General features: G+C 55.3%; 10 protein-coding genes across 10 annotated transcripts; 5 read left to right on the forward strand and 5 right to left on the reverse strand.

The window, feature by feature from the left end:
- Positions 1-135: 135 nt before the first annotated feature.
- On the forward strand, positions 136-1629 carry N656DRAFT_746101 (zf-DHHC-domain-containing protein; the record flags this gene model as incomplete). The annotated part of the gene is made up of 2 exons (XM_064812923.1): positions 136-873; positions 916-1629. The coding sequence occupies 2 exons, from the start codon at positions 136-138 to the stop codon at positions 1627-1629; spliced, it is 1452 nt and encodes a 483-aa protein (XP_064674318.1).
- Positions 1630-1777: 148 nt separating this feature from the next.
- Positions 1778-5613, reverse strand: N656DRAFT_765653 (myosin-1; the record flags this gene model as incomplete). Its single annotated transcript, XM_064813421.1, has 3 exons — positions 1778-2121; positions 2181-5475; positions 5611-5613. The coding sequence occupies 3 exons, from the start codon at positions 5611-5613 to the stop codon at positions 1778-1780; spliced, it is 3642 nt and encodes a 1213-aa protein (XP_064674319.1).
- Positions 5614-5832: 219 nt separating this feature from the next.
- Positions 5833-6863, reverse strand: N656DRAFT_271117 (uncharacterized protein). The gene is made up of 3 exons (XM_064809074.1): positions 6564-6863; positions 6306-6473; positions 5833-6239 (listed from the first exon to the last, which is right to left on the reverse strand). Exons 1-3 carry the CDS (start codon positions 6707-6709, stop codon positions 6053-6055), a joined length of 501 nt encoding a protein of 166 aa, XP_064674320.1. The 5' UTR covers positions 6710-6863; the 3' UTR covers positions 5833-6052.
- An 803-nt stretch (positions 6864-7666) lies between these two features.
- N656DRAFT_270970 (uncharacterized protein) lies at positions 7667-8475 on the reverse strand. The gene has a single exon (XM_064809072.1). The coding sequence runs from the start codon at positions 8238-8240 to the stop codon at positions 7707-7709; it is 534 nt and encodes a 177-aa protein (XP_064674321.1). The 5' UTR covers positions 8241-8475; the 3' UTR covers positions 7667-7706.
- A 930-nt stretch (positions 8476-9405) lies between these two features.
- N656DRAFT_700562 (uncharacterized protein) lies at positions 9406-11300 on the forward strand (the record flags this gene model as incomplete). Its single annotated transcript, XM_064810876.1, has 5 exons — positions 9406-9506; positions 9578-9832; positions 9881-10290; positions 10346-11164; positions 11224-11300. 5 exons carry the CDS (start codon positions 9406-9408, stop codon positions 11298-11300), a joined length of 1662 nt encoding a protein of 553 aa, XP_064674322.1.
- On the reverse strand, positions 11281-11676 carry N656DRAFT_271016 (uncharacterized protein). The gene has a single exon (XM_064809073.1). It carries the CDS (start codon positions 11584-11586, stop codon positions 11338-11340), a length of 249 nt encoding a protein of 82 aa, XP_064674323.1. The 5' UTR covers positions 11587-11676; the 3' UTR covers positions 11281-11337.
- Positions 11677-11946: 270 nt separating this feature from the next.
- On the reverse strand, positions 11947-14065 carry N656DRAFT_775092 (putative peroxisome assembly protein). Its single transcript, XM_064814394.1, has one exon. The coding sequence runs from the start codon at positions 13927-13929 to the stop codon at positions 12406-12408; it is 1524 nt and encodes a 507-aa protein (XP_064674324.1). The 5' UTR covers positions 13930-14065; the 3' UTR covers positions 11947-12405.
- Positions 14066-14842: 777 nt separating this feature from the next.
- N656DRAFT_775093 (ARM repeat-containing protein) lies at positions 14843-18635 on the forward strand. Its single transcript, XM_064814395.1, has 2 exons — positions 14843-15363; positions 15437-18635. The coding sequence occupies exons 1-2, from the start codon at positions 15196-15198 to the stop codon at positions 18407-18409; spliced, it is 3141 nt and encodes a 1046-aa protein (XP_064674325.1). The 5' UTR covers positions 14843-15195; the 3' UTR covers positions 18410-18635.
- Positions 18636-19269: 634 nt separating this feature from the next.
- Positions 19270-21474, forward strand: N656DRAFT_765657 (uncharacterized protein; the record flags this gene model as incomplete). The annotated part of the gene is made up of 2 exons (XM_064813422.1): positions 19270-20822; positions 20904-21474. 2 exons carry the CDS (start codon positions 19270-19272, stop codon positions 21472-21474), a joined length of 2124 nt encoding a protein of 707 aa, XP_064674326.1.
- Positions 21475-25042: 3568 nt separating this feature from the next.
- Positions 25043-26791, forward strand: N656DRAFT_271319 (adenine phosphoribosyltransferase). The gene is made up of 3 exons (XM_064809075.1): positions 25043-25376; positions 25781-26284; positions 26542-26791. Exons 1-3 carry the CDS (start codon positions 25370-25372, stop codon positions 26688-26690), a joined length of 660 nt encoding a protein of 219 aa, XP_064674327.1. The 5' UTR covers positions 25043-25369; the 3' UTR covers positions 26691-26791.
- The last annotated feature ends 508 nt before the right edge of the window (positions 26792-27299 follow it).

The following is a 27299-nucleotide window of genomic DNA, read 5'->3' on the forward strand; positions in this document are numbered from 1 at the left end:
TGGACCTTGACAACGCATCAACGCTCATTAACTATCGGCATAGAGTAACCTCGCAAATTCACAAGACAAGGGCGACAAGTGATACTGATACTCTATGGGCCGCTGGAGATGAAATGAGCAAAGCCGTCTGTCACAATGACCTCGCTCAGGACCGGGCCATCTACGCGGGGCCTGGCCAGATTTTACATTGTAGCTGTCTGCATTCTGATTGCCTTTCTGGGCTACTTTTCGCAGTATCTCCTCAACGCCGACCCGGACTTGTCGCCTCTAAGCCGCCACGAAACCCTCACCTTCAACGCGCTCCTCGCCTGCGTCTGGTGCACCTATTACTATGCGTGTACCGTGAATCCAGGCCGCTACATCTTCCCTCCCACCGCCACTACCTCCTCTTCCGACCACGCCGACCCGGATCTCCGCGCAGCTTCCGCCTCCGCCTCCGTCTCTCCTACTAACCGCCGCCGCCGCTGGTGCAAGAAATGCAACGCACCAAAACCCCCGCGGGCGCACCACTGCCGGCACTGCGGGCGGTGCATCCCCAAAATGGATCACCACTGCCCGTGGACGGGCACGTGCGTGTCGATGCAGACCTTCCCCTACTTCCTGCGCTTCATCGTCTACGCGAACCTGGCCCTGTGGTACCTGGCGGGGCTGCTGGCGCGGCGCGTCGCCGCCGTCTGGGCCGACCGCCACCTCCCCGCCTACCTGGGCCCGTCAGTTTCGGGTCTCGTCGGGCTGACGGTGCTGGTCTTGCTCAACGCGGCCACGGCGTTCGCATTGGGTGTCATGCTCTACACGTCGGTCAAGGCTTGGGTGTTTAATAGGACGCTGATTGAGGAGTGGGAGATGGAGAGGCATGAGGCGGTCCTGGCGAGGGTGATGGAGGCGGATGAGGATGGGGATGGGGATGAGGAGGAGGATGATGATGGTGGCCGGGGGAGGAAGGCGAAGGGAAATTTCTGGGGGGATGACGACGTTGCGCTGAGGGAGCTGATGGAAAGGATCGAGTTCCCCTATGACTTGGGCGTATTTGCGAATATGGCGCAGGCCATGGGCACGAGGAACCCGCTGCGGTGGTTCCTGCCTGTCTTTGGAGGAGGTCCGGTCATCAACAACGATACCCCCGGCAAGGGCTCCGGATGGGAGTGGGAAGAGAACGGGTTCAATGATTTGCCGGGGCTCTGGCCGCCTCCGGACCCCGAAAAGGCGCGGCGGGAGCGGCAGGGCGGCTGGCCCGGCGCAGCTGCTCAGCAGCTTGAAAAGAGATTCGACGATTATCGGACCGCCGAAGAGGTCAAGGCGGCTTTTGCACGACGGCAAGCCGAGGACTTTCGAAGGAGACAGATGGCCCAAGCCCAGACTCGACAGGAATCCAAGATCATTGCCGAGCTCGAAGAAGTGGACGAGCTCAACACCGGAGCTCCTAGCAATCGTGGGGAAGACTACGAATGGGTTGGCAAACCATCATGGACTAACTCGGAGGGCGACCGTCTCTGGGACTACGGCGTGGACGAGGATGTCGATGTCGAGGAGAATTTTGTGAATCCACCGGCGGGCAAAGATGACGATGATGTGCCCCTGGCGGAACTCATCAGGAGAAGGAAAGTCTTGACTAGGGAAGAGGATGGCTGAAACATGCCTTCTTGCTGCCCGCACAATCACATTTATCAAGATATCCACATACATGTTTTCATGAAACTGACGCGTACAGAGAGGACCAGAGAGGGTCTATCAGTCTATCATGAAAGCGTGCACATTCGGCGATGCAAAGCAAGTCTATCTACCAGTCATCATCGTCATCCTTCTTAGCCATGGCGTTCTTCCTCGCCAACAGGGCATCTGCCAGGCTCCCGGCCAGACTCGGCGTGGGAGTACTACTCCTACTGCCGTCCGACCCGTTCAAACTCATGCCCGAATCGCGGGCTTGCAATGCCGCCGGCTTCTTGCTCGCCGCCGGGCGCTTGGCCGGCGGCTGCGGCGCCGCGGGCTTTGCTCTTGCGGTACCGTTAGCTGCCGGCGGGGGCGGAGGAGGTCGCGGCGCCGCTACGGGCGGCGGCGCCTGTTCTTCTACGTATGCCGCCGGGACCCATGCTTGACCCTCGCTGGTCTTGGCGAGCCACCAACCTGTCGCAGTCGCGTCAGCATCAAGATACCGCTCGGTGATTCAGGGCCTATCAGCTTACCGTTATTCTCTTTCTGGACAATCTCGATTAGCTGGCCTGCCTTGATCGACAGCTCGTTCTCCCTCTGGCCGGCGAAGTCATAAAGGACCTTGGCCATGATCTTTGGCTTCGCCGCAGGCGCAGCCGGAGGCGGTGGAGGAGGGGCGCGTGTAGCAGATGTATTCGACTTTTGCCGTGTGTGCGAAGGCATGCTGACGGGTGCTGCCGCGGCCGCGGCCGCCGCTGCCGGCTGGGGTTGCGGAACTGGCCTTGAAGACACCGCAGAGCCAGCGGATGGTCGTGCCTGGGGTGTGCGACTGTAAGGAAACCTGGAAGGCCTGCCGCCCGGCCCGCCAGGCTTGATGAGTTTGCCTCTCGTGATTGGCCTTGGAGGCACGGGTTTGCCCTTGGGTGTAGGCCGGGAAACTGAGTTAGGCGGCTCGCCTGGCTGTGTGTGTACAGCGCCGCTCTTGTAGAAATCGTGTTGATTAGGTGCATCCTTCAACACCTTGACAAGCTGCATCTTGCCCGGCTTCTTGGCGTATTCAATCGTATCAGCGATTTTCAAATTGAATCCACCGGGCATCACCCTCTTCATCTGGGTGAACATTTCGGTCTTGAGCACGCAGTTGAGGAGAGGGTCAGCCTCTTGCTGTGAGCCGACCCCTAGGGAGAACCAGTCGTCCCGACACGTAGACGCGCCGATAAACTTGATGGAACCCAGTGGAAAAGACCGCTCGACCACGATTTGAGGCTGGTTTTGCACAAGCATCTGCGCCACAATGTAATACTTGGCGTTGGTAACGATGAGGATTCTGGGGCTGGGTTTGCTGGACCGACCAAACTTTGCCTCCAGAATCTCGCCGCGGCAGGAAAAGACCGCTTTCTCGTTGCTTCCAAGCTGTATGGCATTCCGGATCTGAGCTCCGGGACCGTTGCTCGCGTTGATGCCGAGGTAATCACCTAAGAACCGCCGGGAACCGAGGAGGCTCATTCTCCTTCGTTCTTTTCGCCCCCCAAGGACCTTGTGCCCTTCGTCGCGCAGCTGTAGATACTCGGCACCCACGCGCTTCTTCCTCCAGAACCGCTGGATGCGGGTGGCAGCCTCTGCCCTGTACGCCAGATACGCTCTCCACATTCGCTGGATACGCGTCGCCATGTTATGCCAGTACCGGTCCCGCATGTGCTCCAGCGCGAACAGCGTCTCGGGCGACTTGATGAAAGCTTTGGTGACGCCGAGCTGCCATTCTTCCTGGGGGATGCTTGTGTCCTTGAGGATCTGCTTGACGGCATCTTCGTAGGAGCCTTGCCATGTATATTCGCCGGCATACGAGGTAGCGGGTGAAAGCAGAAAGAAGCGGTCCACGAACTTCTCGAATGACTGACGGTACGCAAAACCAGCACGGCGGATGCGCACGTTTTCTTGGAGACCGAGATACTTGATTTGATGAAGAACGTTTGGACTATTGTATTCGGTGGGGGACTTGTTCTCGTTGGGCTTGATGGTCCGGATATAGGAAGGTTGGCACTTCATAAGAGTGTCGACAAGCGCATTGGCCGAGGCTTTTATCCTGTCGCCGGCCGACGGCGGCTGCTTCCGGTTATCCTGATCAACCTGATGGGGGAAGAGCGTGTGGATGAATCGGTTTTGACTGGCCTGGAACAAGTTGAGGAGACCCTTAAGGAGCTGGTCCTTGTTCTTATCCGTGATGCCCTCGACGGTATAAGCCACGTCGCCGGCGTAATGCTTGACAATGAAGCTCCCTTGCCTGGGAGTCAAATGAGGATTGGACATGCCATTTATGCTTTGCATAAAGGTGCGGTCGCAAGCGGCAGGGTCAGCGTGGGCCGTTTTGGTAGCATCTTTCATTGCTGCAAAGATACCTGGCGGCCTGACGGACTCGATCAGGTCGCATACGATTTTGTTATCGAAGTACTTGATGGGGGTCCACTTGATCTTTTCCCGCGCGTACTCTTCTTGCTCCGCCTTCAGGGTCAGCTGAATAAAGATCTGCTGCAACTTCTCGTTCACATAGTTGATGCAAAGCTGCTCAAAACTGTTCTTCTCAAAGATCTCGAAGCCGTAAATGTCGAGGATGCCGATCGAGTTCGTCGTGGCCTGGCGCGCCTTGAGCGACACGTTGATGCGTTCAACAATCCAATCAAACAGGTTGTTGTAGATGGCCTTGGCTAATGCGTCTCTTGTGGCCATCGCCTGAGCAACGTTGGCAGGGGACTCAATCACCTCGCCATTCCTGGGCGTTAGGATACGAATCGTAATAGCATGGACCAGCCGCGCCGGGTCCACTTCGAGGAGGTATGCCAGGAAATCCACTACGGACTGGTCCGACACGGCGGCATACCCGCTGTCGTCCTCGCGGAAAACGAGGTTCCCTGTCCAGAGCACCGCGGCCAGCATCCTGAAAATGCTGTCCTGCTCTTCCTGCGAGAGGCCGATAACTTTCATGGCGTTCAGGGTGTCCTGGAAATCGGCCAGATCATCGATCCCATCAACATTTAGACACTTGGATCTGCTGGTATAGATGTACGTTTCGGGCTTTTGCACGCCAAACATCTCGCGATAATGCTGGGAGGCGCCCTTGGTGAACTGGTAAAAGATGTGGAAGTTGCGCTCATTGGTGATCTGGCCCACCACGCGGGTCTTCTCGAGCAGGTAGTTGGTAATGTCGGCGCCGACGGGCTCCCCCTGAGCATTAAAGTAAATCTGCAGATACTTGCCAAAGCGAGACGAGTTGTTGTTGCGCAATGTCTTTGCGTTGCCGAAGGATTCGAGGAGCGGGTTGGTCGCTAGGACCATGTCCTTGATCTGCTGGATGTCGCCCGTCTCGCCGCCCGACACGTTGGCGATGTATTGCATAATGCGCTTGGCCGCCTCGGTTTTTCCGGCCCCGGACTCGCCCGAGATGATCACGCACTGGTTGTCCTTGTACGCTTTCATGTTGTAGTAGGCGGACTCGGCGATGGCGAAGACGTGCGGGGGCATCTCCAACCGGTTCTTGCCACGATAGCTGTTGAGAACCTGGTCGGTGTAGATGCCGAGATCGCGAAAGGGGTTGACTGAAACCAGCACATGGCCGATATACGTGTAGATCTCGGCGCCTTCAAAGCGTTTCTTCAAATTCTCGTTGATGGCCTCATTGGATACGGTCCGCAGCAGCGTCAGGTCAGAGACACCAATCTCCTTCTTCTTGGTCGTGTCAAAAGTGGCCTTCTTTGGCTTGGTGCTCGCCTGGCCGGCCCCGCCGGCAGAGCGATCGGCCCGGGCGGCCTTGTCTTTAGCACGTCGTGTGATACCCTGCGATGTGTCCCGCGATCAGTAATTGTCCATCCGGAGGCGCATTGCTACTCTGGAGGCGAGTGCTCGTAATGACGTGACTGCACCATGTCCCAGAGTGCCTCAAAACACCAAGAGGCGGCGTCCGTTGCTCACCATGGCGGGCGCGTCATGCGCATGCCCTTCGAAACACCAGCAATTTTAAACGATTACTCCGCCGTCAAGTCAGGGGTACTCGCAGCTCGCGGCTCGCAGAAAGACTCGAGGGTGCACAGACAGCACAGGAATCCGGTCGCGATGCAAAGGCGATGAACCGTTGGCTTCTAGCATCGACGGCCGTAGGTCTCTGTTAACGTTTAGGGGTTATTCTGATTATGCTAGGTGGCTCTGGAGCGCCTTAGATCCAACGGTGCCTGACCCAACCTAGAAGTTGGTTACCTAACGTTCTGTCCCTTGGCCCGCACAAGCTGGGCCCTTCTGCGCAGTGACGAAAGCCCGCCAAAAATTTGGTGGGGCAGTCGAATGGCGGTGCCTGTGGCTTCATGATGTCCAAGAACAGTGTCCGGTGTTGTCCAATCATGCTTTTCTCAAGATAGCATCAGCCACAGTCGCAGCACGAAGCCACGCAAGCCACGCAAGCAGCTTCGTCGGCCCTGTCAAAACGGGCGCCGAGCATTACTAAGCCCCTTTGACAATCCGTAAGATTACAGTACATACATTGGCAGTGTAGGAGAAAAGTTACCGCCGTACTGTACTGTGCAATACCATCCAGTTCAGACGCTGATCTGCCTGATCCAGTCAAAAAGCGTTTTGAATAACTGATGAAGTTCCTGATATTCGAATCGCCTCACACTGTCCCGTTCGAGGTGCAAATGCACAGCTCTAGGAAGGAACACACCCTTTTGCTTTCGCAGAAGGGCAAGCGTTCCCCACCACATCTCACTATAAAACCCCCCCGGTCTCCCTCTCTCCCATCACCCACCGGAGTGACCGCACAGGAATTTGAATGGCAAAGAGGCCTGCCTGGGGGAAACAATTCATCAAGAACATGTTAAAGAATGGTCTTCAGAGAAATTGCAAATACGGAATTACAGACACAAACTGCTTACATAGCGAAGGCGAGACAAGCTGGCTGCCAAGGGGGTCTGCAAGTGTAGGAGAATGCAAAAATCAGGCCATTCCCCACGCGGCACGAGCGGATCGTCCAAAAGCGCTTCTGGGCCAGGGAACAACGGCGCTGCACCATGTTGAACATACTTATTTAAAGCTTGCCTTTCTCCCACTAACTTCAAGCCCTACATTCCAACGACATTTATTTCCTGCCGACCTCTTCGCCAAAGTTCAAAAGAAGCGGTTCGATTTACCACCATCCGCTTCGTCCCAGGGCGCCCAGCGATACTCAACCACAGCCGAACCATTGCCGAGTCGTGATTCCCGCCGCCGACCCTAGGTTCCTCCAGGTTCGACATCGGGTGTAAGCCGGGGGACCTCTACTGCAACTGCAGCTTGCCGTACCAGGCGGACGGACTCCCTACGTCTCGCTTCCTAGCCGTGTCTCAAAAGCATGTGCTCATTACGCGCCTCGCCAGCACCCGAAAATCCGGCCTGCCTGCCTCGTCGCGACTGGGTAGTTTGGGTAGTTGCCCCGTATGTCGAGACCATTGTCCGGACTCAACCTTCTCTGTTTGGGGTTGGCCGTTTCAGAGCGAATTGTGAAGCTGAGCGTGGTGTCGGCGCTTCACTGAGAGTATGAGCGACGGCTGTGACGCGGCAGATCTGTGTTTGTCGTGAAGGACCTGGACTGGGGGTGGGGGATTTCTGACACATCCATGGCATTCCGTGACATCTATGATGGACATTTTTTGGGGACTCCAGGATGCGCTCCGGGACCAGTCAGCTTCAAACCGAAGCTGTCTGACAGAACCACACAGCGCTTAGTCTTTGTCACATTCTGGACTAGACCGGATGGCCCGTTTCGCGGCCCGCCATCTGTGCTTTTCCCCAAGCATGTCTGGTTTGACTTCAATATCCCCTGTGATCAAGCTGATTTGCGCTATTTCCAGACATCGCGCACCGCTGCAAGGATTGGCCCCTGAGCAAATTCACCCACGACCTGGCCGGACGCCGATCGACGGAAGTTCGATCCATCATCTTGAAATTCCCAACGAGTGAGCTTATCAATGCCTACAGATTTATACTACTCGTCTGCAGCAGCTGTTACTTGGACAAGCCTTGCAGGGCCGTCAATCTGGTCAAACCAGGCACATCCACGGACTTGAAACAGCATCTCTAAATAGTACGTATGATATCATTGATATGATGGTCAGCCCACTCGATATTGGGCTGGGGCGACTGCCGTGAATAAATTGAATTTTTATTTTGACCGCAAGCACGGCCAAGGTGTGACGGATTTGAGAGTTTTGGCAACCGCCCTGGTTTGTGTCCCTCGGGTATCGAAAAGCAACCTCAACGTTCGATAGGGACATGCAGTGACCGTGACAGATCATGCAGCATCCCGCTGACCAGCCCCATGTTAGGCGGGGTGTCGAGACCTGATTGGCCAGCGTGGCTGGGGCCCAATTGGACCCTCGTCCAAAGCCGCCTTTCGCTGCGTGGCATTTCCCCCGGAACAAATCCAATTCTTCGATATGGGCAGCCACCCATGCCTTTAAGCGCCAGGAACTCTTGGGTGTGACCTGATCTGAACATGCACAGCCTATTCTTAGGTCGCATACCGCCGCAATGTTGTTGAAGATGATCTCTCCTCCGATTTTCCTCCTCGACATGTTCTGCTCTCTGCTCGTCGCCGCTCGCAAACTGATGATCCCATGCGACCGCGGTTAGATCTTAACCTTAATTGCAGCAAACATTTTTTTCATTCATTCCCACTCTGCAATCCCACCCCTCTTGTGCGTCGTGCTCCAAGTGACAGCTTGAAGTCCCCTGCGATACCCCTGTCCTGCCGAAACACCAAGAGTCGCCTCCAGCAACCCCCGGTCCAAGCGTCTCTAACACCTCCCGTCTCAACCTCCTCGTGTCTCTGGTGTCGTTCGCAGCGCCATCTGATAGCGGGACCCTGTCGAGTCGTGGAATCTGACACAACCGCGAAACTCTCTCCAACGTCTGATCTTCCAGCGTTTCTCCCCTCATCGCGGACAAGCTTTGTATCGTTCAACCCATCACCGCCCCACTACGGGCCTTTTTGGCTCCAATCGAGGGGCAAAAGGCTGTGGAGCGAAGACTGGGCAACTACACATTACAGCAGAGCATTGCCAGAGCCGGTCGAAGAGCGTTTCAAGCCCCCCAGCTCTTTGCCTCTGCAGTGACGGACTAGGAACCCAGAGAAGCAGTTTGTGTCTTGTGGTACGGCTTCGCTGCCGCTGTATTCCGAGCTACCCCTAGTCCGTATCCCTTCGCCATCTTGCCTGTTTGCGTCTGTGGGCGCCGTCCAGCTGCTCGGCACGCGCAGGGGCCGTCTCTTATGACCCTCTGGTCTCCCGCACATCAGCCCACCTTCCATCTGTTCTTCCCGTCCTCTCGTCCACTCCCTCACTTGGAGAGGTAAAGAACCGAGACCTCCTCGGCGAGCGCGCTCCCCTTCCTTGCCCTTCCTTTCCCTTCAGCTGCTGGCTCAGATCGCTCTTTTATTGTTCGCTTCTAGCAGGTCTTTAGTCTTAACGGTTACGGTTCTGTTGTGCTCTGTTCGGCATTGGTGGTTAGTTATATAATCTGGAGAAGGACGAAGAAGTGGCGCTCGACAACTGGACCCGGATCCTAGGTACAGCTCACCATCTTTTCGACCACGGCCGACCCGAGTTCGTCCGACCTCCTTTGAGGCCCAATCCAAGTGCAAAGAGTCGACGTAAACCCCCGTCGCAGGTCGACGTTGCCACCACCAGAATTCGAGTTGTTGTGTCGACCAAGGGTTAAGAGGGGGATCCGGTCGGCAAAATGGGGCTCCTTCCGCTGTTGAAGAAGCAGTTCACGCCGACAAAGCTGTTTTTCCATTTCGTGTTCTGGACGTTTCACTGGGGCATCTTCGCCTATGGATGGTAGGTCTTGTCCGGAAGCTCGTGTGTCGGTGATAGGAACGGGGAGGCGATGGCTGACACGGGGCGCTTAGGTGGAAGCAAGCGGCCGATGCCCGCCTCGCGGGTCTCAATACGCTCATGTACTCTGTGTGGATTTCGCGAGGTGCCGGTCTGGTTCTGAGTGTGGATGGAATGCTCATCCTCCTTCCGGTCTGCCGAACCATCATGCGGTGGGTCCGGCCCAAGATCAGGTTTATCCCGCTCGACGAGAATATCTGGATGCACCGACAACTTGCCTATGCGTTGCTTCTCTTTAGCATCCTCCACACCGCTGCCCATTACGTCAAGTGAGTCTCGCTTTTCCACCCCGATGATGGCAAGCTAACCATACGCAGCTTCTACAATGTCGAAAAGACTCAAATTCGGCCAGTCACGGCGGTGCAAATCCACTACGTTCAGCCTGGTGGTGTTACCGGCCACGTGATGCTCTTGTGCATGCTCTTGATGTACACCACGGCGCATCACCGTATCCGGCAACAGTCGTTCGAGACGTTCTGGTACACGCACCATTTGTTCATCCCGTTCTTCCTCGCCCTCTACACCCACACGGTTGGCTGTTTCGTTCGTGACACAGCCGACGCCATCTCGCCATTCGCCGGCAACGAGTACTGGGAACATTGCATCGGCTATCTGGGTTGGAGATGGGAACTCTGGACGGGCGGTTTCTACCTCCTTGAGCGGTTGTACCGCGAGATCCGCGCCATCCGCGAGACCAAGATTACCCGAGTTATCAGGCATCCATACGGTAAGCAGAACCGAAGTGGATGATTCAAGCGTGACAAAACTAATTCCCGTGCCAGATGTCGTTGAGATTCAGTTCATCAAGCCGTCCTTCAAGTACAAGGCAGGCCAGTGGTTGTTCCTCCAGGTACCCGAGATTTCCAAGTACCAATGGCATCCATTCACCATCACTTCATGTCCGGACGACCCCTATGTCTCGGTCCACATCCGCCAGGTTGGTGATTTTACCAAGATGCTTGGCGACAGAGTGGGTGCAGGTGCGGCTCAGAGCAAGATATACGAAGGCGTTGACCCCATGGGAATGTACGAGGTGGCTCTCCAAAATGGCCAGCAGATGCCGTTGCTCCGAATCGACGGCCCATACGGCGCGCCAGCCGAGGATGTGTTTGAGAACGAAATTGCTGTCCTGATCGGTACTGGTATTGGCGTCACTCCTTGGGCGTCTATCCTCAAGAACATCTGGCATTTGCGGAACAGCCCAAACCCGCCCACTCGGCTCCGCCGTGTTGAGTTCATCTGGGTGTGCAAGGACACAAACTCGTTTGAGTGGTTCCAGACCCTGCTGTCCTCCCTGGAGGAGCAATCCAGCGGAGCCGCCCGCATTCCTGGTTCGGGCGGCGTCGAATTCCTCAAGATCCACACGTACCTGACACAGAAGCTCGACATGGACACGACGCAGAATATTGTGCTCAACAGCGTTGGCGCGGCGGTGGACCCGCTCACGGAGCTGAAAGCGCGAACCAACTTCGGCCGCCCCAACTTCAATCATTTCTTCACGAGTATGCGCGACGGCATCTTGGACCGGACCTACCTCAACGGGCTGGAAGGCAACATGAAGACCACGGTGGGTGTCTATTTCTGCGGTCCGTCAGCAGCTGGTAAGTTCTACCTCGACCGAGTATATTCGAATACAGAAGGGCTAACATGTCAAACCTAGCACGCGACATCAAGAAGGCTGCCAAGGCGGCTACCACTCGCGAGGTTAACTTCCGCTTCTGGAAAGAGCACTTTTAATTTTCTACGCTTCATTCAAGTTTTTGTTAATAACGCCTCATGTCTGGCTTGTACCGCTCAAATGGCGACTCGACCTGGATCTGTGGCTGTATCTATAGGATGGGTGGCTTAGGACAGCAGGCCGGCGTCTTCCTGCAGCGTCCTTGATGGCAATGGAACAGAAAACAGGGGCCAGAGGGATCGGCCAGACGGTCCCTTTGGTGTCCATCTTGTTCATTGTGAAGCGGATGAAAGCAGCCGGACAGCTAAGCCGGCGATGAGCCCCGCAGGATCCTCCTAACCCCATCTTGTACTCTGGGAGAGGACAATAAGCGGCCCGTCTTCCCTTCTATCTTTCTCGTCGTTTGGATATACCATCGAGATATATCTTCCACATACCTAGGTACCCCAGCAATCCTGTGAAATATCTACAAGATATGCCCACACTGGCAACCCATGCTTCTTGCACTTGGTGCTCGCATTCTGCTATGACTGGAACCTGGCCCTCACCACAACGCACAAATCTACATTGTATGTACTTGTACTTGTACAATCCAGGTCAGCGACTCCAAAAAGACTTTTACATACCGGAGTGTATGAGAACGAGCCAATTGTGAAGCAGCATGGCGCCACGGGCCGAGAGAATGGCTGATACGAAGTGCGATGCGGCGGCTGGCGTCGCGTATGGATGGCTGGTTTTGCCGCCCAGTTTGGTGGTGAAAGCTGGAGGATGATGACGGGTCCTTTTTTGAGAGGAGCCTTTGGACTGAAATCTTGGCGGATACTGGAACGAAGCATGTTCACACCAAAGGATTCTCCGAGTTGGATTCAGGGGATCGAGATAGTGTTGAGCGATTGTTGCTCTTCCCTAGAATGCTTGGGCTGGCCTGGAATTTGAGGAACATGTTAGACCAGAAGGTCTGTTAAGAGGGGTAGTCGAGAGGATGGTTTTTACATACAAAAATTTGGCCTGCACTAACAGATGCTGCGCCGTCTCCAAGTACCGCTACTGGTGGCCATGAGTTTGGCAAGCTCCGCCGGGTCTCTATCTGGAAATAGTACATCCACACTGACAGTGCCAAACTGGGAGTGAAGTGGTGAATAGGGCCAATGCCCTGGTAATTGGCTACATGCTCGGTGATGTGTCGTCCTCTACTTCGAAGTCTTCAAACCCTGAGCCTCCCGAATCTGACTCGGCTTGAAGTGATGACACGCTCGGAGTTTGTGGCCGGAGGTCCTCCAAACTTCTGTTGGGGTCGTCCTCGCCGGCCTGAGCCTTCCAATCCGCGTCTTCTTCCTCGGCATCCGAGGGCGCCTTCACGTTATCGGCAAATACCACCGTCTTCACGGTCGGTGATTTGGGCTCCGGCTCTAGCACGTCGCCAGCCCAGGGCTTGCACTCCTTGACCACCTCTCCACATCGCAAACATGTCCAGCCTTCGCCTTCCTCTCGCTCTATCCTTGTCGCCAGACATACAAAGCAGTATATGCAGCCGCACGGAATTGTCTCGTACGGATTCGTAACGTCTGTCTGAGCCGAGCCGACCACCCCGCTTGAGGCGGCAGTCATAAGCTCGTTCTCACTAGTTGCAGTGGTTTGGTCTTGGTAGCAGATGGCGCATGTCCGCTCCGGAAGAAATGCGTATTCGCCCTTTCTCTCATTCGCACCGTCGCCGCCGGTGCTGATAATCTTCTTCGTTTTTCGCCATGTCCGCGCGAACCATCTCCTCCAACGGTTGATGCCCACCAACGGCAGCACAAAGAGCAGGAATTCCGTAAATGCATGCCATACGAGCTGCCGGTTGAGGTACTCGAACGAGACCTCGCGACTGACTTGGCTGGTTGGCGGAGCCAGACGCATGCGCAGTACCCGGTCCAAGAGCGTTCTGTACCGCCCGCGTAGCAAGAAGACTAAAAAGGACACGAAGGCCGCAGCAGCATGCACCGTAGACAGCATCGTAGTCCACCTCGATAATCGCTGGATCCTCGGGCTGGGGCCCTCGAACCCATCATCCTGCTCCACCAGCCAATTCTCCCATTTGGCCCACAGATACCTCCCGCCGACCGTCACCAGTCCGTACAACGACTTCTGCCACCTGCTGGGCGGAACCAGTACGGCGCCGTGGTGCCTCGCATCCGTGTACTTTAGGTTCTGCAGCGCCGCGCCGTAGGTTGCATCGTGGTCCCAGACGGTCAGCTTGAACAGCACGGCGCGCAGGGCAAGCGAAATCTCGTCCTCCCAGTCATGTCTGATGCTGTTGTTGCGCGCAGCGCCGCCTCCACCCTGTCCTCCGCCGAAATAGCGCAGCGCATCACCCACTTGACCGCGCAGGAGCTCAACCAGTTCCTCGTCGAGCAGTTCGGCGTCGACCTGGCCTACGCGGAAGGCCGGGCGCGTGCCCTCGCGGCTCGAGATTGTCTCCCAGAGGGACAGGGTTGACCCGCCTAGTCTGCGGAGGAGGGGGGACTGCGTGGCGGCGATCCGGGCCCGGAGACGTGAGGCTGATTGTTGCGTCGCAAGGCGGGCCGCGACCTCGGCTTCGCGTGCTTGCCGGCGCGCGGCGAGGCGCTGCTGCGCTTGGGCGAAGGAATTGGAATTGGCAGGGGCGCTGATGCCACCGCCATTAGCGTTCGCGTTGTGGTCGCTCATCGCATTCGAACTTTGGTTTGGAGCTTAGAGAAGGGCGCTCCTGGAACGCTAATTTCAGGTCATTGCCATCTGGAAATGCGTCGTCCTGGTTTTCAGATTGTAGTGTTTTGGTTGATAATGATGACCTAGAGCCGAGGTTGCTGGCCCGGGCAGCTGAAATGCCGAATGAGTGGAGCCTTTCAGGTGCTCGCTGGGCGCCAAAATTGCCTGCCGAGACCCCTGTAAGTGACCTGACTGCCGCTCCCGAGCCACTGGTCACTGACCCGGCAACTCAGATCGCAGAATGCCATCCATACTCCGTACCTACCGTTAGGTACGGAGTAAAAATTGCTTGGTCCTCGTCCTCAACCAGAAGTCCTGTCAATAGACTCAACAGCGGCCGTCATAAGGTACTCCGTCATTTCAACAAGCGATGGGTAAATTGAGCAGACCCGGCAGGAATGCACTGTCTGGCTCAACCTGCTTGCGTTGCATTGAGCCATTGAACCCTACTATGTAGAAGTAGTCCCGTATCCGATTTCAACCTGCTTCTCATGCGCTACCCATGAATACCCAACCCCACTAGGGGGCATCGTCCATGCTTGGGTTGGGAGCGGTATATGTGTGACGGTCCAACGCGAAGCGATCCATTATCAAGCGACTGTTGGTATTCCATTCGGGAATGTGTTGAAGAAGGGTTACACGGATTGCGCTAGATAAGGAAGTGCTTTCTGTGGAACATTGCAAGCCTGTCCTTGGCTATTATTACATACGTAGTACAGTAACGTTGAACAGTAGAGCTTCCGTGCCGTTTGCTGTCTGATGGAGCTGGTCTAGGGTTGTTGACGGGCCGATGCAGGAAGAACCTGGAAAAGCGCAAAAGAGAGACGTGACCGTCGATGCGAAACTAGCACTCTTGACAAGGAATGCTAACGTTCTGCCACTCAAATTAGAAACTTCCACAGCAACCGTTAGTGAGTGTCCCCGCCAAGCATACCTAGGTTGTACCGGTATGCCTGCACGACGCTGCTCATTACACTAGCCTTACGCCCCGCCATCAACCCCCCACCAAAGCCTTGCTCTCAAGCTGTTGCAGCCCAGCAGGGCATGGAAGAATCTCGACTTCCTTCCACTTCTAGCTTCAAGTCAAGTTACTTAGCACAGTCTCTCTGAACACCCCAGCAGGAATTAGTTAAGCTAGCAAAAGGGTCTTGGCCGTCCAAGCTACGAGAAAATCTATTACTCCCTTTGCCGCAGGGCGCATCACAGAGCGGAATCGAAGGCAGAATGAGTTTCACAATCGAGGCGCCAGGCGAAGCTGCGCCTTTGAGTCAGTGGGAGCTGGTCAAGGCACTGAGCGCTGCTGCTACTTCGACAGACCATGCCCAAAGACAGTCAGCCAGCCAACAGCTTCAGACTTGGGAGTCAAATCCAGATTACTATCCCAATCTACAGGTAATGGGTTCCCAACAAAGTTGCTGAGTTGTCCGACATCCTAGCTGCTAATCTGAGTGCTGGCCCCTTTTAGACGGTATACCTCGACACTACGCAAAATAAACAGGTCCGCTTCCTCGCTATCATCCTTTTAAAAAATGGCATCGACAGATATTGGAGGCACACGGCAAAACACGCCATCAAACCCGAGCACAAGCGCCTGATCCGCTCAAGGCTGCTGCAGGGCTCGCTCAACGAAGAAGATAGGGTCTTTTCCCTACACAACGCCCTTGTCACAGCCAAGATCGTCAGGATAGACTACCCAAACGAATGGCCTGATGTCTTTTCCACCATCATCGAGCTGGCCAAATCGGCAAATGTTTCTAACCCCCTGCATCTGCGCGGCGCCCTTCTTGTGTTGCTCCGCATTGTTAAGGAGTTGGGCACCGCCCGCCTGCGCCGGTCTGTGACTGCTCTTCAGGCCGTCACGCCCGAGCTGGTGCAGCTCCTGGGCGAGGTTTACACCAACAAAACAGCCTACTGGCAGGACTTCTTGACCAAAGGTCTTGGCGACGAGGTTGGCGCCGATTTTGCAATGCAGAATAGCCTGACATCTCTCAAGATCCTGCGGCGTCTAGTGACGGTTGGCTATGAACAGCCGCACACAGACGACATGGTGTGCGGGTTCTGGTCGCTCTCGCAGTCACAGTTCGACCAGTTTCTAAGCGGCCTCAGTCCTGGCTCCTGGATTCCTGCTCAACACCAGGAAATCGTCGGCAAGCACCTTATACAGTTCACCAAACTGCACATCGACATGTCCGATATGCACCCAGCCAGCTTCCCCTTATTACCCAACTCGATCCCCCTCGTCAAGGCCTACTGGAACCTCGTCAAAGGTTTTTCTGAGGTTTTTGAGAAGTCCGACGGCATCAAGCAGACATCTAGCGAAACCGCTGCTGGGAACCCCAAGCACGAAGGTCCACTCTCCGAGAAACTCGCTCTCAAAGGGCTCCTGCTGCTGAGGAGCTGCGTAGCTCTCGCTCACAGGCCGACGCAAACCTTCAAGTACCGGAGCCCTGAGGTCAAAGAGTTGGAGAGGCAAGCAGTTCAAACCATCAAGACAGGTCTGCTGTCAAGGGATTTGCTTTTAGATATCGTCCAGGTCATAATCAGCAAGCTCTTCATTTTCCGCAAGTCTGACCTTGATGCTTGGGAAGAAGATCCCGAAGGTTGGGAGTCGCAAGAGCGGACCGAAGGCCAGGCATATGAATGGGCTGTCCGTCCCTGCGCCGAGAGGCTACTGCTGGATCTCCTCACTTACTATAAAGAACTTGGCGAGCCACTTCTTGCTTATTGCCAGAACGCTACACAAGTTGATATGGACATCGTCACCAAGGAGGCTGCCTATTGTGCCCTGGGCTGCGCCGCCGCGCTCATCCACCCGGTCTTTGACTTTGACGGGTTCCTAACAACGAAATTGGTTAAGGATTCGCAGATCCAAAACCCCATGGCCAAACTACTCCGCCGCCGGATAGCAATCCTGCTAAGCCAGTGGGTATCCATCAAGATAGCCCAGGCCAACCGACCTATCGTGTATGACATATTCCGCCATCTGATGAATCCCGACGACCAGCTCAATGACGAAGTCGTGCGCATTACAGCCGCACGTCAGCTTAAGTTTATAGCCGAGGACTTCGAATTCACGGGAGAAGCCTTCCTCCCCTTTGCAGCCGACACATTCACATTGCTGATTAACCTGCTTCAGGAGGTGGATAGCGATGAGACGAAACTGGCTATTCTTGAGACGGTGCGCGTTATCGTAACCCGAATGGAGTCTCACGTCTCGCAGTTCGGAGACGCTATCATGCTGACGCTCCCCAAGCTGTGGGAATCGGCCGGCAGTGAGGAATACATGATCAAGCAGTCGGTGCTCGCAATAACCTCGGCGTTGGTCATGTCAATGCGCACCGATTCGCAGCGGTATCAGAGCGTGATCACACCTTTATTGAAGGAGGCAATGAATCCGGAGTCGGCACTTCATCTCCATCTCATCGAGGAATCCGTCGAGCTGTGGAGGTCGGTTCTGATGCAAAGCTCACCGCCCCTGGGCCCGGACCTCACGCATTTGATTCAGCTGGCTTTGCCACTGCTAGAGTACGACTCGGAAGTGGCAAACCAGTGTCTCTCCATTGTGAAAGACTACATACTTTTAGCCCCCCAGGACATCCTCAGCGAAGCTCTTCGTCGTCCCACTCTGGCGTCCTTGGCGAAGGCGCTGGATTCAAAGAGCCGAGATCATGCCCAGCTCGCTGCCAAATCCATTGAGCTCGTTATCCGCGTGGCGGAGGAGCTTGGCGGCGCCCAGGGTGTTTCGGTCGTCGTCCAGGACATGCTGGAAACCGGTATGCTGGCTACAATGCTCGATGGCCTGCATAGCGCCTGGGAATCTAGCCAGACTACTGGGCCCAACAGAAAGCCGAGCAAAATCAACACCATCAAGGAGAGTGATTATTTTGCCATTCTTGCCCGCATCGCCCTGGGGGATCCGGCGGTCTTTGCCACGATGCTAGCGAGCTTCGGCAACTCCATTGAGACGGTCTGGTCATGGCTCACCACGCAGTGGTTTGCCAATTTTGACTGCATGGGCGACATTGAGCGAGAAAAGCTCTCGTGCCTGGCACTTACACGTCTCTGCGAGCTCCCCAATCCGATGCAAGATTTGGTTCTTGGCCGACTGCAGGATTATCTGACCATGTGGACCAGTGTTATAACGGAATTGGCCGACGGTGCTAGCAGCGACACGCCGGGTCGGGACACTCTTGTGTGGACCGAGGTGGTAAAGTATGACTACTACACGCCGCTCGATATTCAGGAGCATGAATTCGCGTTCAGGGACCCGGTGCATAGGGTAGCGACATACGATTTTGTCCGGGCGAGGCTGCAGGATCTGGTGCAGCGCGTCGGCGGGGAGCAGGCATTTGAGGAGAACTGGGCAGTCAATGTCGATAGGGAGGTTTTGACTGGCTTCCAGAGACTAAGTCAGGATATAGGGAAGCCGGCCGACTGAGTGAGCTTGAAGCCGTATGTGGAAGCCAGACGCAGGATACAGAGCGAAAAAGGCTCTTCCGGTTCAATCGAACTTGATCACGGGTTTTCGCTAAAGGTCCTAGTCCAGATGCAGGTCTAGGGCCCGGGAACTTGAGCCTGCATAGTCTGGAAATATCTTGTCGTGCATTGCATGTCTGCTGGGCTGGTATCCAAAAGGGCAGATCAATGGTAGTTAATTAGCGTTGAAGTCATCTCATCAGTTGAGATGAGTGTCCCATCTTTGCAGGTAAGGGACCCCACGATTCCTACACTCCCAGTGCAGTGAATCGGCAGTGATGTCAGTGTCATGCTTGTCATTGCCAAAATTAGATGTGGGGCGTGTTGAGACACGCGACCCCTGCCAGTGAGGTTGCACCGTCAGCGGCACCTACCGCGTGTGTAACACGGCGAACCAACAAGCGAGAAGTTTCTGGCAATTCCCGAAACATCATCCAACTGCTGCTTCCTCAGTTCTGATTTCATCTTTTCTCCTATTTTCTTTCTTCCGTCTAATGCTAATTCTTTTGATACACATGCGTACATTTGGCGTACCGCACTGACGCGGGTAGGACATCGGACGACTCAAAAGCCCAAACGAGAACCAAACGCGCCTCGTTTATTTTTCGCGCGAACTTAATCCCACTGACCGTGAACCGAGAGCGTTCATCCCAAGTTCAAATCGAAACCCACAACACTACCGGACCGCATAATCAGCAGACATGTTATGAATTATACGCGCGTGTATATGAGCAACTGCGGGGAGAATCGCTCTCCTCCTTACAACGCCATCCCTTCTCCGGCCTTAATCACCCATTCGAGCACCCGCCGATCCGTTGAGAGATGGGCATTACTCAGAGCAGAGCGCCTGCCCCTCCCCAGCACCATGGCTACAGGAATATGTACCAACAGCCCCATCACAACCGCCGAACTTCCTCCCTCTCGGCGCCCCTACTACCCGACCCTGGGCCGGGAACAACCTCGATGCCCCCCTCCTTCTTCTCCTTCCAGCAGGGCTCCGAGCGCGCGCAGAACGTGCGGTACCTCGCCGAGGCCTCGCCTCTGCTGGGCCGCTTTCGCGCCGTGCCGCCGCGGGTGGTGACCACTGGCGGTGCGAAGGGAGGTAAAGGAGGACGGCGGCAGCAGCAGCAGCATGGCCGGCCATACAATTCGCAGATGGGATCGGGACTGGGCCTGCTATCCGAGGCTGGGCCGGGGTATCGGGGCAGCGTGCATGTTGGGTATGGCGCTCTAATAGCAGCGGAAGTGGCGGCTGAGGAGGAGGCGCAGGAGGGTGGCGATGGTGACGACACAGATGAGGAGGACGGCGACGGTGATGCCGATGGCACGGCTCGGGGTTGGAGGAGTGGGACCAGACGCATCGAGAGGGGTTTGAGGCGGTTACGAGATACGTGGGTTGATCCCAAGGCGAGCGTGGTTAGGAGGGTTGTGGACGTGTGGTGGAGCCGGTGGGGGACTTTGGTGGTGCTGCCTGCGCTGTTTGCTGTGGCGTGGTGCGCCGTGCCGTTCCCCCAGTATCCGCTCGCCGACGACGACGATGGTGCACCTGGAGACCCGGAACGACCCCGACCGGGTGGCCCCAAAGCCCCCGGCCACGGCGCGGCTAGGGTGCGCGTCAACTTCTGGTTTTTCCTGTTTGTCTACTACAGCTTCTACAACCTGACGGCCTTGATATGGATCACCAAGGTGTTCAATCTTTACAGACTGAACTGGTGGCCTCAATCGCTCGGCTTCCCCGTCACCGTGTCCATTATCGCCATACTCTCGATTGCTGCGCCCATTCCCATCTACCTGATCCCCGAGACCAGGTTCCTGACCGTTCACAACACAGCATGGATTTCCTGGACCTTCCTCATCATGGCAATGCCCGTTGCTATTGCCTTTCTCATCCTAATGACAAACGAGCGCCATCTCAGCCTGCGGCACCCGCTATCTGAGACGCAGCGCATCTTCACATCGTCGTGGTGGGCCGGAGAGCCGGATAGCGCTTCGTCACGGCGCGAAGCGAGGCGACTCCATGCCGCCAGCAGCACCTTTGACCCTAGCCTGGATGTGTCCGCGATTGGGTTTGCTGATGGCCGCTATCAGCGTCCCACCCTTCCCGTCCGGCTGCGCCGGCGGTGGCTGCCCGCCAGCTTTGTTCGATTTGTCTGGTTCTGCATGGCACTGTTCATTGGCTTGCTCGCATACGTTATAGGCGAGGCCTACGCCGAAATCTACCTTCGCACGCTGCCGCATAACAACTGGGAGACGATAGTCTACGTTTACGGCTGGATAACTACCGTGCATCTGCTCGACGGTTTGACGGGATGGATCCTTGGCGGCAACGAAGGTGAGCGGGTCGGGAGCTACCCGCTGAGCTGGATCTTCAAGCTGTAGGTTCCCAAGTCCCGTCGTCGTTGTTTTTGTTTCCCTACCTCGTGCTTATCCAGATGTGCAGCTGACACATACCACAGCTATTTCATGCTCACCTACCAGACTTACGTTCGTGCCCTGTACGCACGCCTGCGCAGCCCGAGCGGGTTCATCCTTCTCCAAGTACTCTCATCAACGGGTCTCATCATCTTCACCCCCTTGCTCATGTCAGCTCCCGTCCACTGGTTTCTCACCGTCCTCGGTCTCAACGGCCTTAGCTACGGCTCATATCAAAAAATCTGCGTCCGCAACGTCTTCATCCGCTTCCTAGCCGAGAACGCGTCCATGCTGGCGTTCCTCGGCAGCGTTGTGGTCCTGCACTTCGGCGCCAATAAGGACGTCTACCCCTATTTTGCGTTTGACGGCACCGACGAGACCGAGGACTACGACTTTGGCTTGACTTTTTACGCCTCCAGTATCACATGGGCGTGCGAGCTTGCTGCCAGCTTCATCGTGGCCGGCTTGATTCGGTGGATCTACAAAGTCAGCGTCGTCACCGAAGGCAAGCTCGACTTTGCCGTTTGGCCCGAACTGCTGCCCACCGCTGTTGCCGTGATGCTGCATGTGCTGCAGAACATGCTGTTCTCAATTATTCGGCTACAGTTTCAGTAATTATAAGCGAAATATGGATCAGGGTCCCTCGACATTGTTCAGCGACCCATGCTTCAGTGGACAGCTGCTGAGGCAAAGGAATGGTCCACTCAGGGGAGAGTCTGTTAAGAGGGCCACTGCTCTGAGATATGGTGCTAGGGGCAATTCTGTCTCCTCACTACATCAGTTATCGGTTCCTTCTCGTCATGGCCCGAGTCCTGCATCACACTCCCGGTTTCCCGGTAGCAGGCAGTTGAACGCCATCCCGGTCGAATGCCCAGGGAGACCCATGAAGCGGAGGCCTGAAGCCGGGCCTCGATTTGCCAGACATTCGAGGTTGGATTTTGCTTTTCCCATTGTTGCACAAAGAATTCCGGTCTCGTATATAGGGCGGCTTCGTATGGCGCAGGATGGTTGGTTGCACGATACCCCGTTTCTTCTCATTGCATAGCGAACCCTACCTGCATAGCTTCTGGATAATTGATCATGAGAGGAGAACTTGATGCGATCCAACGTCGGTGAGTGGATTGATCAAAGCACCTAGATATGCTATACTACAATTATTATACGATATACGAAGGACATTAGTCACCTGCAATGGGCCGTTGTTGGGCAGCTCGCAATGGTCTTTTCAAGCTCGCCCATCCAAAACGCCGAATTTTGATTCGATCAGGGGAGACTTCCGTTTCTTGCAGGTTGCAGCACGGGAATTCTACGCGATCCTAATCCGGCCAGCTGCACCTTCCAGGTTGATTCTTCAAGGAAGATTCCGAGAACTGGCACGGCTACAGCGCCTTTTACAACCCGGAAGGAAGTAGTAGCACATCATGCCTAAGATTCTGTTCTGCCCTGCGCGACGGCTTCGGATTCGGGCCCGGAGCCTTTTGCCGTTTACAATCACAGAATCACTGAACCACTAAGACAACCGGACCGGTACACCGACTCTTTGCTTCCTCAAGCAGCAGCTTACTACATACAGGTGTTTAACTACTCTGGCGTCACTGTCGCCCCCACGTAAGCGGTCTGGTTTATCAGGCCCTGACCAGAGCCCTCGCCACGTGTTTGGTCCGATCAATTTTTACGGGGAATGGGCTGCTGAGATCTGATGTCTCATTATTCCTCCGGAGAGTCACCGTCACCTCGAATCCGATTTCGGATACTTGGCCGACCTTTCCTCCCGCTCACTTTCGGTTCTCTTTCTTTTCTCCAAGCCACAACTAGAGAGATCCTGACAGGGTTGTAGGAAGCGACTAAAGTCCATAGATAGATATGTCGCAGACCGTATATCGACCCAGAGATAAACAGAACAAATAGAGATGCAGAAACTAGTTAGGCCATTCGTTTCGAGCAACCACGGTAGTGGGTAATGGACTGCCAAGAAGGTGATGCAGCATGCGCTAATGCAGATGATCTGGATTCCGCCCTGTGGTTGTTGTCGACATGCGAGGACGGGATGCCGATTCCTTACGTGATTTGCCGGACTCGAATGGGCCTACTACCCGGCAGCAGGCATCATGCCTGCCTCAACATATCAATCATATGTATCCTACGATGGTCGAGTCTTGGAAGCCTGGGGGCTAAGGGCTACCTTAAGTCTGTAGGAGGGCACCACAATACAAGCTTGATACGGCAGTGTAAAGAGACTGATCGGAAGCGGTGATCGGAAGCCGGACCAAAAATCCTAGGCTGCACACCGACCGGGAATGTAGGCGGCAGCATGGTTTATTTGGGCCTCTGGATAACATCATCGGTTGATGGGAAAAGTGTTATCCGAGCGGCATCCGCACCCTGTTGGCCATCTCGCGCGGCCACAGCAGGCCACACTGTAACTTGCGACCGGTCGCAGTTTGGCCGCCAGAGGGGCAAATGGTACGCTTTCCACGCCAAAAGCGCGAAGGTGCAGATGAAGACGGGACGACGGCCTATACCTCCCGCTGACTGGCGTAAATGTCTGTTTGTCGATGCCGGTTCGGTTGGACAGCCATCGGGCCTTCTCGGTAGGCGAAATGACTACCTGGACGGAACGTCGGCGGATCGGAAAGCACCGGTGTTCCGGAAAGCTCGGTCGAGAGCCGACTTGAGCCGGGAGTCGAGGGCATGGCGATTCCATGAGAATTAAGGAAGCTTGGAAAGTACCTTGCGTGAAAACGAGCTGGCACAGGCTTGGTTTCTGGTAGACGTATGCCGCCGCTGTGCGGGTGAATCTAGGTCAAGCATGATCAGATGGCGGTCAAGCTCCCTCCCCGTCGCTGGAGGCTTTTCATTGGATCTCGTCTTGTTCCAACAAAATGACCGCTCAGGCACACCATCCCGCGTGGTTGTGAGAAGCTTGCGAACAAGACCAATATGACAAGCCGAGATCAGCCTCTTCGGCTGCACGGGTTACTGTGTAGTGCAATACGGACACGGCCATCTCCGAGGGTTCTAGAGCCGGAGGTTAGAGTCCAATCACCGGGTACAATCAAGCCGGCACTGGCGGGCCCCTGGGCGACCCGAAGTGAGTGAAAACGGGAGCGGGCCGGCCGAGGTGGTACGCCGCTGCGACTTCATTCATGCGGGCACGAGCCCGGATTGAGGAGTCAGCATGCTCGGTTGATGCGCTAGCGTTTGATTTGGTCAGCCCAGCTATCTATCAAATGGCGGATGATGGGTGATGAGTGAGAGGAGCCGTGGGGGTGTGAAGCGGCAATTGCCAAGTTAATGAGGTGGTGCTTGATGGTGGCGTGATTGGGGAATGGGGAGAAAAGCTGGCCGAACAGAGGAGGCTGAGATTGCCCCGCAAATTGAACTCCTCGCCAAGATAGGGCAGCGCCATCACGCCTTGACCGACCACCTTCTTGGCGATTTCTATCCTGCTGGCTTTTCACTCCGGAGGATGTTGCCAGCGAGCGTTGCCTACTTGTACATCCTTCCTTCCTTCCGCCCGCAAGGTGTTCTTGAAGGTCTTCGACGAAGAGACGCCGCTGCTCCGGCGATACGAGTGGAACCGGCTCCAAACCACCAGGAAAGGACTTGCTCGGTGATCCCGAAGTTGTCAACTCTCTTGTAATCAGCTGTTTGTGAGGCACTGGGTATTTAGATACATCGCTAGCTCCGTAGATAAGCCACCATCGACTCATCAAGTTCTGCTCCACCTGCAGTCCCCAATCAGCGCATCAATGTTAATGGGAGTGTCTGGGACCTCTGGGCATAGAGAGATTCGTGTGGATGTGATAGCTGGATGAGTCGAAGCAGAGAAAGAAATGAAGTTCCTCGGGAGAAGGAGCCAGTGGGGTGCCAACCGGCTTCCATGTGCATGCAGTGCTCCCCCAGCTTGGATGCTCGGCGGCGGTAGCAGCTAAGCCAAATAAGCAATCAGAGTTGTTTCTGGCTGTGAGGTCTTCTCGTGCTTGTGCGGTGGTGGTCGTGGTTAAGGGAGGGTGCCTGCCCGTTAACCAACTTGTGCAGTGGGTACGAAGTATCGGTTGATGGGAAAAGACGAAGTTGATGTTTCCCTGCGCTAGGTAGGTACAGTACAGTACCTCTGTTAATTACCTCTGTACTGTACTGTACATAAGGTACCTTTAGCTTCCAAGGTTGTTTCCAGTATGTTAGAGGGACGTACCGTGCATACTGCGTACCTTAGCAGACTGAATTATCCAGGTTGTGCAAGTCGGTCAGTATGGACTGCACCGTAGCTTCACACCTTCACCCCACCTTCGCATCCCACTAGGCAAAAATCTGTTCTACACTGCTCAGCTCTTAACGTCTTTTTGGCGTGAAACTGGACTTCTCTCAGCAGAAAGATAGATAAGATAGGACACACTAAGGGCGGGGGAGTTGTTATCCAGGAAAGGAAGCTCGGTATCGCAGGGGAAGACCTCCCGCTTCCACTTGGGGAACACCTCAACTTTATTGAGCACATTGCCAGTTCTCAATGCTAGGTGAGAGGTTATTTTTACAAGGTTTTTTATTTCCATATTTTCATTCTTCTTTTTCTTCACCGACTCCACTGGGGGTTTAGTAGGATCCCCCCTTTCTGACTCCTTCCACGCCGGGAGGGGGCCACCTCAGGGTTGCTCTTTTCGCCGTCTGGCAGATTTCATGGCAGGGTGTCCAATTCGCTCGTTTGTCTCTTTTGCACCGCTTACTGACGCCCCAAGCCTTCCGTGCTGCACACCCTGTTGGTAGCAATTTTATTGCTCTTTAGACACGAGATTCTGCTGGCCCTTCCCACCTCTCCTTCCTTTCCCTCCTTTTCTTTTCTTCACCATGAGTGCTTCTGCAGACCCTTCTCAATCTCTGGCGTCGTCCAGCAAAGACCAGACAGCTCTGACCTCAGTCGAAGCCGCCACTCTGGCTAGCAGCACTGTTATTAGCGACCCCAACTCCGCCACGTCCTCCAGCGATGCCTCGGGACGACAGCCCTCCGCCGCCGCCGCCGGTGCCGCCGAACTCGCCCGTACAAAGATAACTCTGCTCGGTGCGCTAAAGCACTTCCCCGACTTCCCGATTCCCGGCATCAAGTTCATCGACATTCTGCCTCTATTCCAAGACGTGACCACCCATGCGGCCCTGCTGCGTGCCCTCGAGCTTCAAGTGCTCGAGTTTGGCAGCGACGCAAAGCCAGACGTGATAGTGGGGCTGGACGCCCGAGGTTTTCTCTTTGGGCCCTCGCTCGCACTGCGACTCAATGCGAGCTTCGTGCCCGTCCGCAAGAAGGGCAAGATGCCGGGCCCCTGCGTGACGGCTGCCTACGAGAAGGAATACGGAACCGACTACTTTCAAATGCAAGAGGGCGCTGTGAAGCCTGGCCAGAAGGTGCTTGTGGTGGATGACATTATCGCTACTGGTGAGTCCTCACCCAGCCCCTCCATCGCACTTAAACCCCACCAATCACCAAAACAAAAACCCCCCGGTCAAAGCCGGGAGGATCATCTCATGCGTGGAACCCACCTCACTCCATGGGTCTCATTGTTTTCAATATTTGTGCCTTTTTCATTATCTCACGTTTATATGAGTCGGATTCCAAGTTTTCAACCTCCTAAAATGCGACCTTGGCGGAGCATCCTGATTTGTGCGCAGTCAGCACTAACATACCATTCTTAGGTGGCTCCGCGGCTGCTGCCGGATCGCTCGTCAAGCAGCTCGGAGGTGAACTGATTGGATATCTCTTCATCCTGGAGATTCCTGTCCTCAATGGGCGCTCCAAGCTCGAGGGCGTTCCAACGGTCACACTCCTTGAGACGAACGAGTGAAATGAAGGCCGACATCGGCCGACTCACCTTCCAAATCCGCTTTTCTACTACATGCTTACGCACCCACACAAGAGCCTGGATTAATGTCGGCGGATGAGAAAACGCCGGGCTTGGGTGGGATTGGCTTCGCACATTAATCTTCTGCCCCATCAATGATCTGATTGAATTGGGTGTTTTTCCTCCCGGTAATGAAACCAAAGGGATGAAGGTGGATTGTGATTCTGCACTACCAGGCGTTGGGGTCTTGAAAAGCTCAGGCGGTGAATATCCCGGATTCGGTCGAGTCGTTGGAACTACTGTGCTGCATGATAGACTTGGGACTGTCCCTGGAATGTGTGTTGGTAGGTCTCCGATAGCGGCAAGGCCTCAGGAGGGTAATCAGACACGCAACCCATTCACCATTGCCTATTAAGGGAGGGCAGAGACTCGTAGCGTGATACAGAGCTCCTCTTATGACGATCGTTGACTGCCTAACCCGCTGAACAAATCACAACGATCCACACCCGAGCAATCATCCGTTGACCCTACAACAGTACACATACTTGCACCCCTAGCTGTTGATGGAAGAATCGCGTGAATCGAGTGACGTCCCTAGGGTGAAGTGGTGGT

This window comes from Canariomyces notabilis, assembly GCF_033297395.1.
Source record: "Canariomyces notabilis strain CBS 508.74 unplaced genomic scaffold N656scaffold_2, whole genome shotgun sequence".
NCBI lineage: Eukaryota > Fungi > Ascomycota > Sordariomycetes > Sordariales > Chaetomiaceae > Canariomyces > Canariomyces notabilis.